This window comes from Camelus bactrianus, chromosome 14 (assembly GCF_048773025.1).
Source record: "Camelus bactrianus isolate YW-2024 breed Bactrian camel chromosome 14, ASM4877302v1, whole genome shotgun sequence".
Lineage (NCBI taxonomy): Eukaryota > Metazoa > Chordata > Mammalia > Artiodactyla > Camelidae > Camelus > Camelus bactrianus.
This window is the reverse complement of record NC_133552.1, coordinates 15,035,951-15,055,309: the sequence shown is the minus strand read 5'-3', so window position 1 is coordinate 15,055,309 and position 19,359 is coordinate 15,035,951. Positions and strand designations below refer to the sequence as shown.

The 19,359-nt window shown below is 39.4% G+C and overlaps 1 protein-coding gene across 1 annotated transcript in view; it reads right to left on the bottom strand.

The window, feature by feature from the left end:
- KPNA3 (karyopherin subunit alpha 3) overlaps positions 1-17,829 on the bottom strand; it is a 74,263-nt gene extending 56,434 nt beyond the window's left edge. The window contains exon 1 of the mRNA XM_074378141.1: positions 17,477-17,829. Coding sequence (XP_074234242.1) covers positions 17,477-17,545 — 69 coding nt within the window. The 5' untranslated portion in view covers positions 17,546-17,829. The remainder of the gene's footprint in view (positions 1-17,476) is intronic.
- Between the last annotated feature and the right edge of the window lie 1,530 nt (positions 17,830-19,359).

Genomic DNA, 19,359 nt, shown 5'->3' with positions numbered 1-19,359 from the left:
TCAACCCCTATCTAAAAGTATACACAAATACTAATCCAAAATGAATTATAAACCTAAGTGTAATAGCTGAAACTAACAAACTCCAGAAGGAAACACAGGAGAAAAATGCAAACTAAAACCATAACAAGACACCACTACACGCTCACTAAAATGATAAAAATTTAAAAAACTGCCAATACTGGTGAGGATGTGGAGCAACTGGAATTCACATACTGCTGATAGAAATGCAAAATGCTACAACCACATTGGAGAAGAGTTTCAAAGTCTCTTACAAATTTAAAGACAAACTCACCATGTAATCCAGCCATTTTACTCCCAGGTATTTATCAAAGGAAACACACACACACACACACACACACACGCCCCCCACACAAGCTTGTAAACAAGTATCATAGCAGTCTTACACATAAGTGCCCCAAACTGGCCAGAACCCATATATCCAGTAACAAGTGAATGGATAAATAAATTGTGACATATTCACACAATGGAATATGGATCAGCAATTAAAAAGAATGAACTCTAAGTAAACAAAACAATATTAATGTTACATGTTATAGTAAACAAAATGAAGCCAAACCCAAAGGAGTACATATTGTGATTATATTACATAAAATTGTTGAAAAGGCAATCTAATCTATAGTGGCAGAAAGCAGATTAGTGTTTGCCTGGAGCTGGGGGAAAGGGAGAACTGACTGCAAAGGGACATGGGGGAACTTTGAGGGGAAATAAATATTCTACATCTTGATTGTGATTGTGGTTACAAGGGAGTAATTATTTGTCAAAACTCATCAAGCTAAACACTTAAAATGGATAAATATACCTCAACAAAATTTATTAAAAGCAGTTATTACTTGCAGAAAGAGAGGTGGTAAGGGTGACATGTCTCATTTTCTCCTTTGAATTTATTCTATCTGTTGTGTATATTATCCCTGTAATTTAAAACAAGTTCGTTATTCTACTGAAAAGTACTCAAATTATTTAAAACCCTTCCTAAATTAATTTGTCTCAAAAATTAATTTTTCTATAATGTATAATTATCAATAACATTCTAATTTTTTTCTCCTACTAAAAACCGTTCTGTGCACCAGACTGGTGTTTCTTATCACCACTGTAGCAGTCAATACATATTCCCTGTAATTAAAAAAATTTGTAAGCAGTCAATAACTAACTCTTACCAGTGTTATAAATAAAACTTATAATAATGTTTATATGACACTTATTTAATACTGTGCTTATTTATTTTATGTAAAAGTGATTTTATTTACAGTACTGTTACATAGCCAAACTGACATTACTAAAGTTTACTAGGCAGAAGAGCTGACAAGAAGAGCAGGAAGATGCTAGATCTTTTCTTAAGATTCCTAAAATACCCGAGGACACCAGGTATCTTCTATTTCACTAACAAAAAACGAAACAAAACAAAAGGTAGCCATCCTCTGAAAGTTTGTAGTACCAAAACTATCCCTTTGCTACAGTCATCTGAGTCACTTTCACTGATTTAAGAGAGCTGGGACTCGAATTTCTCCTCTTCAAACCCTCAGGGAAAGGGTTATTTCGAGCCACACTAGCCCCTCAAAATCTATAGCTATATGAATTCAACACTTGGTGGCAGTCACTAATAGGACCCTCCTGTAACACCTTGACCTGGGTGTCCAGATGTCTGGTTTCTTTCCAGTTATAAACTCAGAACTTTAAGTTTCTCTTCTGCTTCCTTCTCCTTTTTCTGCCCCTTTTCGGAAGGCAGCTCTGGACTTCCTGTCAAGCTTGTCCCTAACATAAGCATATTTGGTCAACTTCCCTTCCTCTCAAATACCTGTCCTACTAAGAAGCGTAGTTTTCTCAGAAACAGGTCCAGCACCAGAAGAAAAGCATATGGAGGGATATTTTGGTCATGTTATATTTAAAGTTTATCCATGACCCCAAACATCATATCCTCACTAAATGCCATCATGTTCACAAACACAAAACCTTAGAATTAAATTGGAAAAAACTGGTAGGGCCCAGTTTTTCCCTGGTAGTGGAGTGAAAAACCTCCAGTGCATGGAGCTAATGTCTAATTTAGTAGAAAATTCTGTCTGCACTGGTACCCAATACAATTTATCCAGAATGTGTTCTTATTACGAAAATATTCTAGCTGTTTTTCACAAAAGCTAAACAATATACTAAAGAGCTTATTACAAGAAGAGAATTATCAAGTAGTGTAAAATAGTGCTTCCCAACTTCTGTCAGATCATAGGGCACACATGAAATATTTGTACAGCACACTGACATTAAGGGCCAAGATCTCAAGGGCTCCACCACTCAGATCCCTGGCGGGCCACCCTGAGGGCTGCATACCAGATGAGAAACAGTGATCTAAGAGATCCTTGTGCTAATGCTCTGGGTCACTGCAACAAACTAGAGGGAAGGTCGTCCATACACTGTTGTCAAGCAATTAGCTTAAGAAAAAAAATTATTTCTGCTATATATATATAACTAACCTCCACATCTTGTTCAAACCTTGAAACATTCCTACTTCATGTTATCTCCACAATAAAGCTTTGTCAAATCTTTAAGGCTGGAATTCCCAAACCACCTTTACTTTTATCAAACTATCATATTGTCTTATCATTACCTATAGCTGTATTATTTACTCTATTAGATTAAATCCCCCTTGAAGGCAGGGATCTCATTTCATTCATTTTTATTACCCTATGCTCCACAATATCAAAAAAAGGTAGTTTGCACAATTAATGTTAAACCTGAACTTGCAGTGAGTCACTCAGTAACAATGCTATTTGTACTTTACCATAATCACATGAACTTTCTCCTTCTGTATTCCAAAATTTCATTAATTCAACTCCTTAAATATTCCATTTTCCCAGAGTTTCAAAAGGATACACAAAAATGTTTGTTTGCATTAGCCTCACATTCATAAAACTTAGAAAACAAAAGCAAATGTCCAACAATTACAGAACTCTAACAACCAAGTATCAATTCCTTTATTCCAATCAAAAACAATGTTCCCAGATCTCAACACATAACTGAAAAACACACTGCTGCTACCAGTCATAGTCCATAACAGTAACTTTATATTGTCCAAGGGGACTGAGGAAGCATTTTAAATTATTGTCACGCCTATGAAAGGATTTTAGCCAATGAGAATTTATTTTCATACAAGAGTAAATCTGAATTAAGAATTACCAGTTTATAAACTTTCTCCATAAAATTTGTGAATACATCTGAAATTTTATTTAGAATCATGATTTATATTTTATCTTCTTCTCTTTCCCTTTAAAATATATTTAACTTTTAAATAATAGCAAATAGAATAAACAGAAGTAAAACTAGTAAGTTAATAGATAATTAACTTCCAATATGAATTAGTACACAAATTAATGTTATGCAGCACTATTTCCAAAATACTCTATCCACTTCCTATGTTTCTGTTTAAAACACCAGGTGGCATAAGTTATTAAAAAGTTACTTAGCAAAGTTAAAAAGAAAAAAAAAGCTTCAATCAATGTTCCTAATTATAAATTATTCCAAAACCAAGATACATACATATGATATTCATGGAACTAGATTCAAGTTATCAAAACTGGTTCAAATTTACAAAAAGATACCAACTGTATATAGTCCATGGTTCTCTGCTACACAGATTAACACTGTGTAACACCCAGCTTCTAGGTTAGGTATGCATAGGTGTGCACGCATCTCTACCGATAGCCTGATATTTAGTGAACATGATCCTCCTTTTCAGGTCACCTATTTAATAAGAAAACTTTTTGTTTTGTGTTTTTTAAGTCAAGGTAACAAACTGAATATATCAAGCTGTTCAAGAGACACAAAGTGTTTTAACATATTTCTTATAATATGTAGCATTCATTAGTCATTTTCATTTTAAAAACTGAAAAAAATCACTATCAAAATATTATAAATATGAATAAGCCTTTATTTCCATAAATTCTCCTCATTCTATAATAATTTGTATACTATCTTTGGAAGTTAAAAATTAACTACATGTTATCAACATATTTTGAGGGAGATAGGATTATTTCTTTATTCCTTTTCTTAGTTAGAGAGTAGAGAGGGAAAAATTAAAAATACTATTTACTATGTCACATTCTAACCTTGGACAAGAAGGCTCCTTTCGGTTACAAATGTGCGGTATAATAGTGAGTATTATTACTTTGAAATTTCATATCAAGTGTTTTTAACTGCGTATTTAATATGACAATTATTATTTGGGGTGTTTAAAGTACAATAATATCATATGTCTTACTATGACACTGTGATTTACAATATGAAATACATATTTGGTCTTTATCCACTGTTCCAGGTACAGAACTCCTAAAACCTTGGTAATTTCCTAAGTGTGGAGAGCAGGAAAGGTGTCTTTTGTTATGTTAATAACCCTCCTTTGACAGCCTCAGGTAACCTAAGATTGCGGGCTGGCTGTCAGGAGAACCAGATCTGTCATTAGAGGGTTGGAACTTTCAGCCCTACCCCTCAACCTCCAGGGAGAGCAGTGGAGCTGGAGATTGAGTTCTATCACCAATGGCCAATAATTTAATCAATCATGCTTTCATAAAAACTTGAAAGGTCAGTTCCGGGCTAGTGAATATACGGATTATTGGAGATTAGTGCGCTCTGAGAGAGGATGGAAGCTCCACTCCTTTCCCACACACCTTGTCCTATGCATCTCTTCCATCAGACTGCTCCTGAGTTGTATACTTTTATAATAAGCCAGTAATCTAGTAAGTAACATGTTTCTCTGGGTTCGTTGAGCCAAATTAATCCAACTCGAGGAGGTTTATGGCCAGTTGCTTAGAGGCGTGCAGGGGTGGGGGTGGGGGTGGGGGGCAGTCTTATAGAACTGAACCCTTAACCTGTAGATTTTATGACGCTATCTCCACGTAGACAGTGTCAGAATTTAGTTGAATTGTAGGGCACCTAGCTGATGTGGTAGAATTGCTTGGTGTGAGGAAAAAACCCTCACAATGGAACTGGTGTCAGAATCAGACTTACCTCTTAGACATACATGTTAAAATATTGACATATAAGACAGGATGTCTGTAATTTGCTTCAAAACATTCCAGAGAAGGGTAAAAGTGGGTAGGGATACACATGAAACAACACTGGCTAAAAATTAAAACTGTTTTAAAATGGTACCCAGGAGTTTGATACATTATTCTCTCTACTATTGTATGTTTCAAAGGTTTCTAAAATATAGTTTTTGCTTTTAAGTGTGTTGTGTTACCCAAGTACTGGAATCAGAAAACCTGGTTAGCAACTAGGTGAGTGGACCACATTCACTACTTCTCTATGCCTTTAGTTTCTACATCTGTGGGAAAAAGGGTCTGGATTCAAGTTCTACATCTTGCTAGTTCAAATTTTTTTTTTATGATTGAACTAGGTATGATTTCTTTATATTTGTCTCAACTAACAATTCTAACTATAATCTAGAATGCATTCTTAGCTAAATCTGATACAATCAATTGAAAATTATTCACAGCTGTTACCAAAATACTACTACAGTACTGCTGGTCCTCTGCATCCCTGGATTCAAAGGGCCAACTGTATTCATCTACTATATATGCCATTTTATAAAGGGACTTGAGTATCCACAGATTCTGGTATCCAAGGGGGCTCCTGGAACCAATCTCCCACCAACACCAAGGGACGGCTTTACCAATCTCAGCTGGGTCTTCATTTCTAGATATTTTACATTCCCCTAAACACCTTTTCTTCCAGTGTCACCTCTCTTAGACCCTTTATTCTCTGGAGATAACTTTGTTAAAAGAAAACAGAGGCCATCATCAGGCATAATCTGTTCCAGTTTCCCTACCCCACTGCAGCCCATCCTCACTTCTGTCTGTACTTCTCTAAGTCCTTTCCAACTGAGGCTGCTTCAAAACCCAACCACAGTGTACACGTCTTACCTCACCTGGCTAACAGCTCCCCACTACTCCAGACTCAATCATTCATTCCTTTTCTAGCCAGGTTAAGTCTCATATGCTCTAGTTTCTTCAGTTTAGCCAACACACATTAGTTAGTCCCACGAATCTCAACAAATAACAAGCAAAAAGCCTTCTTTAACGCTACTTCCTCCTCAAACTCAGCTGTGGTCCCTCCTTCCCATGGCTACCAAATTTTTAAACTGAGTTTTTACTGCCTGATCCTATCTACATCAACTCCAACTCACTCCCTACCCCACCATAATCTAGCTCCCAGCCCCCACCTCTCTCTGGGTTTTCCCCTTATCAGTGGCCTCCAACTACAATGAACAGCTTATTTCATTACTTTCACTGTTTTATCCCTCATCATACCTCTCTCCTCTGTAGCATTTGATACACAACTATTATCCCTCCTTCAGGAAGCTCTTCTCCACTAAAGTTCTGACCTACCACTATGCTGTAAGGTTCCTACAGACACATTCTTCAGGGGATTTTCTTTAGTCCCCTAAAATGATGTCGTTCCTGGGATTCTTTCCTCCCCTAGTCCTCTCTTCCTCTTATCCCTATAAGATAATTCTATATTACCATCTTAAACACTCCAATCACTGCTTGAGCTATTTTCTAAAACTTCACCACTGATGCATCATTCTAGAACAGGGGTAGGCAAACTAGGACCTATGAGCCAAATCTAGCCCTCCACCCGATTTTGTAAATAAGTTTTATTTGTTTGCCTGTTGTCTATGGCTGCTTTAATGCTCACAGCAGAGCTGAATAGTTGTGATATAAGCAGTAAGGCCCTCAAAGCCTAAAATATTTAGGCTTTTAAAACTATTGTGGCCCTTTGCAGAAAAAGATTGCTAACCTCTGTCCTAAAAGATAAAATACACCAAGTAAATAGTCCTAATAATGTCCTGCCTTTGGACCTCAATGCCAGTGCTATTAGTCAGACCACCTACCTATCTCTGAGATCCCTGAGAGTTTTCTAACTGTTCCTCCCAAGCTCCTTCCCACCCTCACCAATCCATCTCCTATAGCGCAACCAAAGCAACAGTTCTCAATGCATGAAATCCACTTCCCAATTTCAGATTTTCCCCACAGGAGAGCTTTTTCACAATCTGATCCCTACCTATCTTTTCCAACTCTCTAACCACTCCACCTGTAAAAAATACTGAGTGAATTTGGTTTCCCCAGAACATATGACGTTATTTCTTACTTCCAGGCCCATCCAAGATTTACTATCAAAGAAATAACTAAACATTTTTCTAGTTTTAGCTTAAGCACAATCAATTCCTTGAAGCCTTTCCAGATTCACCTATGCACTTCCCCTATGTGCCCACTGTACTCTCTACTAATTCCATTATAATAATTATTTGTTTGTTTTTACATCATTTCCATACTAGTCTTCCTTGAGCAGGGCCCTGAGGCAGAGTAGGAGAATGGTTACTAAAGGCACAAGTTTTTACAGCAGGAAACCTAGGACTGAATGCCAGTTTTGCCTCTTACTAGTTGTATGTTCTTAAGCAAATTATTTAATTCATTTTCTTCATCTGTATAATGGCAACTTTGTGAGGATTATTTAAGATTACTCTTTTAAGCAGAGTACCTTGGACATAGTAAGTACTCAGCAATTATTGGTTATCATTACTTTCACTGTTTTATCCCTCACACTTAGCTCAGAATTCAGATAACTGCTGAGTGAAGTAACTGAAGCAAGCTAGTTCTGCACACATTATTTTCAGCTGCATACTGGATATTTCCATCTGAATATTTGGCTCCCAAAACTCATTATCCTTATTCCTGAACTGTTTCAGTTAGAATAGAGCCTGGTTTAAGGTTTGCCCAGGACTTTCCTGGTTTGAACAAAGTCCTGTGTCCTGAGAACTCCCTCAGTCCTAAGCAGACCAGGACAATTATCACCTTAAATTAGAGTTATGTTGCAAACAATAGAAACAAATGAGTTAATTTAAGAAGCAAAGAGGGGTGGGCAGGAGAATTTACTGGAAAAATACAGAGCAATTCAGAGAACCAAAGGAAAAGCTAAAGAATGAGATCTATGAAAAAATCAGGATGAAAGCAACCATGGATCTCGGTGGCAGGAATTAATGAAATTTTTCTTCACAGTATTTCTGCCAGGATGAATCACTTAGGTTGCAGTGTCAGCTCACTCAAGATTTAAATGCCAGGGGACAGCATTTGATTAGCCTTTTTTGTGTTATCCAGAAAGGGTGAAGCACTTTAATTTAGCAAAGGAGGCCAGAGCATTTAGATTAAAAATCCCACCAAGAGGTATCCAATGGCAGAAGAGTAGCTTCCAAAGGCCAAATCGACAAGAATGCTATTTCCAAAAGAAGGGGGAATACGTGTATGGTTACCATATCAACTGTTGCTTGAACACGCCATGCCTTTAACACTCCGTGACAGTCACTGTTATTCATATTATTTATCTTTTTGTCTTGGCAAACTCCCACTCCTTCAAGACCTAGCTCAAGTGTGATCTTCTGTGTAATCTTACTCAGTTCCTGCAGATACAGTCACTCCCTTTCTCCATGCACTCAAAGTACTTTGCAAACTATGGACCTATATCATAGAACTTAATACTGTATACTAAGTATATGCTTATGTATCAGTCTCTCCCATCAACTTGAACTTCCTTAAAGCAAGGACAGTATTATTCATATTTATAATATTTGGAATGAACAATGCCTGCCTGGCCCATAGCAAATGCTAGATAAATGTTCAATATATCTGTTATCAAAGTCACTAGGATATAAACTGTATATGAAACAACAAATTAAAAGGGAATAGAAGAGCTACTACAGGTAAACGTGCTGACAATATCAAAAAGAAAGCTGACAGACTAAGAGCAAGGGAAGGACAGGCCAAAAAAAAAAAAATTATGATAAGCAAAACTCCACAAGCATAGAAATTAAGGCCAAAATTCTGACAAACCTAAGAAGTTGAAGGCATCACTTACATAAAAGTAACAACTGATAGCCATATGCATAATGGTGATTCTTAAAAACCAAGAGAACAACTAAACTACATTCTCTTTAAGAAGGCGAGACATGTAATAGGCATATTCAAAAACACTGGCATTCCAAAATGAAAAAAAATATGGTACATAAACAAATAAACTTATAACCCAGAAAACACAACAGTTCAGAAAGATTAATTCCAAGTAATACGTTCATGATTTATTTTACCATATTTTAATTGTTAATGTTGGTATCCTAAGCTGTGACAAAATTTTTCTTAATGGCAAAACTGCCACAAAGTATAGCTACATCCTCCTTACATGTTTAATATTGCTTTACTTTCAAAGTAAAGGAATAGAGACTTGGAAATGTGCAGATAGACAAATCTTACGCTAAAAAAACAAAAAGTCAAATTAGGAGTGCTGTCAGTCATGGAAAAAGAATGTCACTGACTCTGAAATTAGATTTTCTAGATATATTCTCTAACTCCATTTCTGGGTCCCAGGAAATCAAGTGACTTTTTCACTTCAAATGTTATTCAAGCTTTTATCACATTTCATCTAAACAACCAAAATTCATTTCACCAAATGTAGTAACTATGACATCACGACATGAAACTACTCTTTATCATCTGAACCATCTGATCAAGCTTATCATCACTATTAGGATATATTCTGAAGCACAAAGCATCACCAATTGAAGGTTTTTTTTTCTTTATCAAAACATGCTTAAACTAAAGATAAGCCTTCAAAATCAACTTCCAGTTTACAGAAAATCCAGAGGTTGCTAAGAAATAGGAGGAACAAGTTAAGCAACACCACAAAGAAAGACAAATTCAGTAATCAGGACATTCTAATAGGTTGAACCATATGAAACTGATGATATTTAGCTGTTCTAAACCTCAAAAATGACAGTTTCATGTGGTTTAATATAAGAAACCTGACATGACTTCTTCAACAAATTAATGTCATTTTAAAAATGGTGGGGGAAAATAGCCAAAAGGTGGAAGCAACCCAAGGATTTGTCAGTGGATGAATGGGTAAACCAAATGTGGTATATCCATACACTGGAATATTATTCAGCCATTAAAAGGAAGTAAATTTTGACATAAGCTGGAACATGGATAAATCTTGAAGATGCTACCAGAGTGAAAAAAAGTCAGTCACAAAAGGAAAAACACTGTGTCATTCTACTTATATGAAGTTCCTAAATTGTCAAATTCATTAAGACAGAAAGAAGAGAGGTTGCCAGGGACTGGGGAGATTGAGGAATGCAGTTATTGTTTAATGGGGACACAGTTTCAGTTGAGGAAGATGAAAAATTCTGGAGATGGATAGTGGGGATGGTTACACAACAGTGGGAATGTACTTAATGCCACAGAACTGTACACTTAAAATGGTCAAAATTTTATGTTCTGTATATTTACCACAATACATAAAAAATGGTAGGAGGAACCTGTTCTAGATTAAAGGAGACTTAAAAAACATAACTAAATGTGATCAGATCTTCTGTAATCATGGTTCTAACAACCAAATGCAAAAAAAAAAAAATTAAATTTTAAAAAAGGTAATTTAAATGTGGACTACATTAGATACTATTAGGAAATGATTAATTGTGTTGGGGTGATGTGGTATTTAAGAATGCATTCTTATTTTTTAGAGAAGTAGCCTTAAGTCTTCAGGAGTCAATTGTCATAATGTATAAGAAACTGTTAAAAATTATTTCACTATGCATGTGTCTTAATCTCCCAGTATTTTACCTATCAGAATAAAAAGCTTAGACTTGATTAGGGAAGCAGTAAGAAAAGACACTAAAAGATTAAAAGTTTCAGTTAAAAAACATACCATAGGAAAATTACTGTGCCAGTAGTACTTAGAACAGATGTACTCACTGAAGAAATATTATAGTGTCCTTTTTGTTTCAGCCACTGTACTAAGAAGTAGACAATGGAGGTATATATATGAGGAACAGGTAAAATATAATTAAAATATATTATCATAGCTACAATGAGCAAAGAAATGTTCCTAACTCAATCTAGAAGGATGAGGAAGGATTCAGAAAGATTTCTCAGAAGAGCTAAACTGAGAGTTGAGTATTTAAGAGGGGTAGGAATTAGTCAGGCAACAGGAGGCAGGGAAGGATATTCCAGTCAGCAGGGTAACCCTGAGAATAGAAATAGCACTGGCAAGCAAGGGAGGGAGGGATTCCAGATTACGTATAAGCATATAAGAAGTTCAGTGTCGCTAGAGCTTAAAAAGCCAGAGGTGAGGTGTGTGAGGGATGGACACAAAACCTGGAGAAGTAATCAGGTACAGCCTCACTGAAAAATCTCAAGAATTGGAGAAAGAACACAATTTGGAGGCAACTTTTAAACTACTAGGTGATAAATATAAGGCTGCAAGTAGGCTGGAGGCAGTGGAATAGAGAGGCAGGGCCCAAATCCAGAGACAGCAGAGATTCAAGCTACATGACTGGCATCTGACTGAATGTGGAAGATGAGGAAGGAGTCCAAGAAGCCTCTCAAGTTTCAAGTTCAGGTCACAGCAAGAGTGATGATGCCATAAACAGAAAAAAGAAAAAAACAAAGACAGGACATAGCTTTAAACACTCTGAGCCTGAGAAGCTGATGTGATGCTCACGTGATTAATTTCCACCAGATGATTAAAACAGATTTAAGTTCCTCACACTGAAATGATGGCTAAAACTAAGGGAATTGCTGATAACCGGCAAGAAAAAGTCTATAGAGAAGTGAGCAGCAGACAGAATCCCAAGACATGACTATACTCAATGGACAGAAAGAAGGGTTGGCAAAGCCAACCAAAAAGGAGTAAATCAATGAGGCAGAAGGACCAGGAGAGATCATATGCCACACTGGTGAATTCAAGATATAGTATATCTGCTATATGACATATAGATTCCTGAAAAACTTCATATTCTGCAAAATTAGGAAGAAAGAGGGAAATATATCAATATGGTTGGGGCAAGAAGCACCTTTAAGACAGAGTATTAGTTAAATGGAGCCAAGACGTGTACTCCTGGGCTTGCTTATGTTCAACTGTGTTTCTGCATTTCAACTGCTTGTGTTCAACTGCTGTTACTTGGGAGGGCTAAATGATTAATGTGCTGGTAAAAATCAAATATGAAACCAACATGAATTTTGCATGAACTAACATCATTCCTTTTCATCATTCAAGTCCGAATTAGTTCATGTTACAGAAATACGTTATACCAAAACAGATTGTCACAGGAGGTCAGGCAAGTTTCAGCACCATAAAGTCAACAACAAAAGAAATTATCAACATTTTAGAATAATATTGTACCTTTCATTCCCAAATGTAGAGTGTTTTCAATTATATCATTCAGTCTCTTAAATATTTATTAAATGCTATATACTAGTCACTAAATGACCCATCCCAGCCCAAGGTCCCTACCCTCAGTGGGCTTCTGGATAGGGAACACATGCTTTAACAGCTGCTATATACTCAGAATTTGCTGTACATCACAGCAATTTACCTCAAAGAGGTAAAGAAAAATTCACTTGGAAAAGCATTAGAGAGAAGTTAAAAAATAGGAATTGATAGTACTGAGTATGCTATTAGTCAGGAAAGACCCTGTGGAGAATTTCTGAAGGGTTTTTTGAACTATAATGACATGATGCGGCAGAATTATAATCTTGGCGTTCCACAAATACATGAATGAGTCTGAGTGAAGAAAGAGTTTGCCAGAGTGAGCCCCACAAAACAGCAAAAGTATACAGGAGAACAGCATTTACAAAGGCACAGAAAGGAAATGGATTGGTTACCCCACCATGTCAGGTATTTTATCATGGATGACAATATAAAATATACAGAAAATAGAGGGAAAAGTGGTAGATGAGATAGAAAAGGCAAAGTCTTTTGTGAAATTATGTATGGCATGCTAAGGACTTTTAATTTTATCCTCAAGGCAATGGGATGATTTGCCAGGAATAACACAAAAAGATTTCAGGAAGATCAATCTGTAAGATTCACTGGGGAGGGAAGTTATAGGGAAACCAAGTGCACTGTCATACTTGTATAAGTGACAGTGACAGAGGCCTAAATTAGGGCAGGGTGGTAAGGTTGGTAAGAAAGGTAAAAATATCAGATGATTAACACAGAAAAGTGAAGAAAGGGAAGAAGGGAATCAAAGTCAAGGAAAAGGTTTTAATCTTGAACATTCAGGTAGGACCTCTTACCAACAGAGGTTCCAGAGAGAGAGAGAGAAGCAAGTTTGGTAGTGCTAGATGAATTTGTGGATGAGAAGATTTTTATCCCTAGTGTTAGAAACTGAAGCATAAAGTTTAAGTGTTAAGGCCAAGGATATGGGGGGTTATTTTTCAGTGAAACCAATTAACTGGCTTCTTACTAATAAGGAAATTTTCCAAGAGTGAAAAAACAAACGGCAAATAAATCAAACGATAAATAAGATGTTTTTATTAGCAAGGCTTTAAAATATCAAAATAAGAATTTCTCTGATAGTCAAAATTTCTTAAATATTTTCCCCATTAATTAACTTCCAGATGTACACGATATGTCAAGTCTCAGGCACTACTAGGTGAAGAGACAGTAAAGCACAGGGAGCAAGAGTTCTGGCTTTGGCGTCATGTTGCTTCACTGCCAGTCTAGGCTCTGCCACTTAAGCCACCCTAGGACTTAGGGCTAGCTACTTAAGAGTTGTAGGCTTCAAGTTTCCTCAGCAGTAAATGTGGGTAATAATACATACTTCATGGGATTATGAAGACTAGCTAAATAATCCATATAACGTACTTGGTAGAGGTACATTGTAAATATTCAATAAATGTTAAAACATTTTAAATAGTAATTAGTTATTGTCACCGATGAAAATGTCACATCCTTGAAGTATACAGGAGCAAGAAAAAGAAAAGTTGACTGGATGGCAGTTACCTACATGTCTGATTTATAAGTATTCACTAAGTGGACCATTTCTGTTTTGTGCACTCTTCCATAAGTATATTTGAAAAGTTTTAAATACTTTTTCAAAAAGGAAAAAAGTCTAAGAACTAATGCCTTACATAAGGTCTGGTATTAAAATACACATTCCACCTCAAATAAAAGAATTAAGAGTTTCCTCTTCACTATGTATTTTCTAGTTTTAGGTACAAAATCCATTCCCCTCAGCCAAGCCCTATAGTGTGGTCTGTGATAATCAGTCCCTCCCCATCTCCATCTGTAAACCTCAGGACAACCTTTATCTCTTTCTCTCCTGTGAGCTTTACAGAGAAGAGGAAGAGAAAGGAAGAGGAGGTTCAAATCTTCATTCCATGTTAGGACCACTCTCAGTCTCAATTGTTGGGAAAATTCCTCCTTGCATATGAATAACAGCACTATTCCTCTAGAATTAATTCTAGATACTATTACCAGTCACTTTTTTCCATTGCTGTAATCATGTTACACCTTCTAACTCTACGCTGGAATAAATCCCTTCATATTTCCTCATCAAGAAGTTTCTAAGGAACTCTGCCACAGAAATACTCTCAGAATTCTCATCTCTTCACTTTTTAATCTCTTCTTTTTTACCTGGATCTTTAGTTACTAATTGCTCTTATGCCCTGTTCAAGTTTAGTACATACTTCCTATAAAATTCACCAATCTTTCTTTTGCGAAGTGATTTCCAACTGAACTGACCATGAAACTACTTTCTTCCTCAATCTTCTTCCTATTCACAATTCCCTGGTATAACTTCACACTTTTACTTTCTTTAGGAAATATGTATTTTATTCTAGCACTTGGCATCTTATTTGTGTATCAGGTGGCTATATAATTTACAATATATTTTATCTTGTATCTATCCTATATGTGAAAAGGTAGGAATGATACCTCATCAAAGTACACCTCATTGTTTCTGAAATTGCCTGATAATCACTACTACTTAGGCACAGAGCTAGGCTGCAACATAAGTCTCTAGTGTAATATGGTTTCTAATGGATAAGACTAAATTAGATAGGGTGTCTACTCATACCAAATTCCACAATAAAGGCACCTGATCAGACTTGACCCCAGCTCACCCTTTAGTCACATTTCTAGCATCCCTCTCTAGCGGTCCTACTGCATTCTCTCAGGACTCTTCAATTACTGCTCCCTCACGTCTGGAATGCCCCTTCCTTGCCCTCTCCCTTTCCCTGGCCAACTTTCTTTCATCCTTCAGGATCAACTCACTCCCATTCATCGACTAGGAATCAAACAGAACATCTCCCTTGAACGCTCAGCTCCAAGTCAGTATCTTCTCATGCATTCTGAGGATACCCTTGAACGCTCAGCTCCAAGTCAGTATCTTCTCATGCATTCTGAGGATACCCTTAGGGATGTACTGCATCATAACTAACAGTTTACTTTTCCGTCACTCCTGCTGAACTGTGAAGATAAACTCCTTGAGGCAAAGACTGAACATCGTTAGATACCCTGTAGACAACTAATGAATGAATGAATGCTCACACCCACTCCATGACCTTGTGCAGGCTGTATAAGCACTTGTGAATTTCCTCATCTAAAATACTTTCCTCCTGTAAAGTGGGGATAATGCTACACCTAGCTCATAAAGCTGTCATTAGGATTAAAAGAGGTATCATGAAGCTCTTAGTATAGTGTCTGCCACATGGAACCACCATTTAAATGTTTGCTATTTCATGCTTTTGTTACCTTCGTGTATCCTGGGAATTGTAATGTTGTGACCAATATTTTCAGCCTGAAAGGCTTAGCAACCATGCATCTTTTTCAGGCATCTAGAAGTCATTGATTATATTCTGATCATCACCATATATTTACTATGTGTGTATTATGTGCAAGAGTCCTTAATGGGTACCACAGAGCTCCCAGAACACAGCAGAGGCAAATGATAAGCCAAAAACCTGTATCAATATCCAATAGGGGAAAGAATGTTAGTTCTTCTATACAAATATGGGTATTTTTCAAACTACATTTAGTTTTGCTTTATAATAGGGAGTAAGCTTTCAAGAACAATCACTGATGGGAAAAGCTCAAAATTAACTCCTATCATCAAGTGGACCAATAACAAGAGGCAGTTCCAAAATTTCTTGTTGCTATTTCTAAGTTTCACCCTTGCTTATAAATATTTCTCACAAAAGAAATTAAACCATTTCTTCAGGACAGAAATAGATGACCTTTATTTGTCTCAATCAAATGCGAATTCCATAGTATTTCCTTAGGTTTTTTTCCAATTGGTATTTAATGTTTTCCAAATGGTATTTAATGAAACATGGCCTGAATTTCATCTTTTTCTACAAAACAGAACGCTGAATGGTATATATTCCCCACCACCTTTTCTCTTTTAGACAGGATAAAATGCACACTTCTTAGTCACACTGGCCCCCTTAGCAAGAATGACAAAAGAGCAAATCATGTCACCTAGTATTAGAAAAGGAGGCTGTGGACTTGAAAACACTTTCCTCCTAACAAATCCAGAGATCAGACTCTCAGTGAAGTTTGTGCATTATACTACATTGCTTTTAGTAGCTGCAGAGAGACCTCTAGCGCTGCCAGGATAAGCCGAGTTTGCAAATAGTACCTGCTAATGTCACCTTAACGAGACAATGGCAACATGCTGAGTAGCAACGAACTGACTGACCACGATGAATGTTTACAGTTTTGCAACCACTTGGAAATTCTACCAGCTTAGAGCAAGAGATACACACAAGGCCGTATGAACCTATGTATCCAATTTATTCCAGTAAAACATGTCAAAGAAATGATTACCCTATGCACACCTCCACTACAAGAAAAGGCTAAGAAAACACATCCTGCGAGCGGAGGTAGGAACAACGTCTCTTCCAAAGCCTCAACACAATAGATGGTAAACTATTGTCCACCTTCGGTTTGCTCCAAATGCCAGCAGTAACAAGAGTATGAGCTGGAACAGCTCAGCACGACTGGTCCAGAGAACAGCGCTGGAATATAAGAAAATGGTCCTGGCGCATCCTACCCTCCCCCATCCACCACCCTCAAACAAGTCAGTTACCCGGCTGGTCCCCACCCCCCTCTGCGGGCCGCCACCGCCCGCTTGGGCCCGGCTCGCAGAAGGTAGGCGCGGGGACCGGCAGAGCCGAGGCTCCATGTGCGGCAACGCGGGAGGCACTGAGGGGGCTGAGCCGGGCGGGAGGTTGCATAGGCAGCGGGCGCGAGCCGCGGCCGCCCCCTCCACGGGGCGGTCGACAACCCGGGGCGGTAGCATCCCTGGCCCGCGAGGCCCCGGCCCACGGACCCCGCCTCAGCTCCACATCCCTTCCTCGCCGACAGCAGGCCGCGCCCGCGTGACGGGGCCGAAAACCCCGGCATTTCCCGGTCTCTGCGTCGGCAGCTCCGGAGGGCGGCTGCAGCCCGGCCCGCGTCCCGCCGCCCGCTCCGCCCAGCCCCGGGCCGCGGTGACGGGAGGCGGCGGCCAACTCCGACCCACCGCGAGCCGGCGAGAACCAGCCCGGCGCCGGCCCCCTGCCCCTCCCCGCCGCCTCGGGGCCGGCGCGGCCAGGCGGGCGAGCCGGGTGGGCCCCAGCCGCGGAAGCACACTCACTTCCACATCTCGGCCCTTATTCTTAAAGCTCTTGATGCGGTGGTTCTCCAAGCCGGGGTTCTCGGCCATGGCTGCGCGCGGCTCCAGCGGCGGCTACTCCTGCGGCTGCGGCGGCGGCGAGTCTCGGCGCGGGAGGGGGAGGTAGAGGAGGGCGGGAGGGGAAAGGAGGGGGAGGGGGATAGGCGAGCACGTTCCGTGACGCCTCCGAGCGCGAGGTGGCAGCAGCGCCGGGGGAGGTGCAGGCCGACAGACTGGCGGGATGGGGCGGGAACCCTGAGGAGCCGCGCGCGCCTGAGGAGGCTGGCGTCACGTGACCGGAGGCGGCCTCCGGCCTGGACGCTCGCCTGGCTAGATGTGCCCTGTGGTTCTCGGGATGACCCCCGCCCCTTCCTAGCAAAGCCTCCCCACAACCCCTCAGGGCTACAAGTCCTGTGGCAGCAATAAAGCGACTTAGAGGCTTTTACTGGCCTCCCGAGACGCGGAGCTGCAGGCGGAAACTACAGTTCCCAGAATGCCACTCTCTGGCAGGGGTAACTCCTGCTCTTGACAGAACCAGGAGGATGCCGGGAACCCTAAGCGCGCGGCTTTCCACTTGGCTCGAGGCCCCGCCCCCAAGGCCGCCTCTGGGCGGGGAGTGGGAGGGGCTTCCCCGGAGATGGCACTTTGCACCCTATTGGGAGGAGGGGGCGGGGCTCCCTGGGAGGAGCAGCTCGCTTCGCATAGCCTAGAAAATTAGAAACGGACGCACGCTTTGCGGTTTGCTCCATTGCGTCTTTAGGGGGTCTCCTGAAATAGTAGCCACCCTCATTCGCTATTCCTTTGCTCTGCTTTGGTATTATAATTAACACTTATTTCCACCTGACATGTACATATATATGTATGTGATATATGTGTTTATGTATGTGTTATACCTGGCTTACTGCACCGAAATTAGCTCCAAGTAGGGACAGTGGTGGGTTCTAATGCTGAATACCTCTGTTAATACAGTGCTTGGCACGTCATGAATACTCAAGAAACACCTGAACAGATTAGCTCTGTAGCGTCCGTTTCCTTCTCATCCTCCCAAACCCGGTTCTGTGACCTGCACTCTGGCAGATTTGGCATTTCTGTACCCGCTGCGCTTCTTGTTCCACTACGACACATAATCTTCTTAGCTTTCAGGAAGTAGTCAAGTCCTGGCCCACAGACGCTCCGGAGTATAGCCTCTCCCTTTAGGGTCATCGTAGAAATGATTAAGGGAAATTTGGATCCGTAACCCTGACAGTTGCCTTCTGGAGCAGATGGGCTTCTTTGAATGTATGTGAAATAACTTAGTTTCAGAATCTATGGCAGATACATGCGATGTTATAGTACAATTCAAATGACACTGAGGTCATTTAAAGGTTGGGAGAAATATAACCATAAAGAGATTAAAGAAAACATTAGTTTTATAGAGAATCCGAGGTCCAGGGGTCATTAATTTAGAAGCCTTTGCTGGCCAGGCTACGTCCAGGACATTTTGGTGAGGGGGTGGGTGAGCCTGTCAGTAAACACAGGCTCATTTAAAGGTTTCATGCCATTGTCGCTATATCAGACTATGGGCCAGTCTAGCTAAAGCTCCAGGTTTTCAAGGGAAGCCAAACAGCTGGGTTCTTTTTCTTTCATGTCTTTTTCCTTAAATGTCAATTCATGTTTTTTAATGCACTTTAGGGAGTTAGTCACTTAAGAACTGCAGGCCCTCACGTTATGTGATCCTAGTCCAACCACCCATTTGACAGGAAGAAAAAAACACCTAAAGCTTAGAATGAATAAATAGATTACTTCAACTTGTGTTCTTAAGGCGATAGAAGTTGCATGTCTACCACTCTCCCTAATTGAAGAGAAACTTTCATGCTATTGCTCAG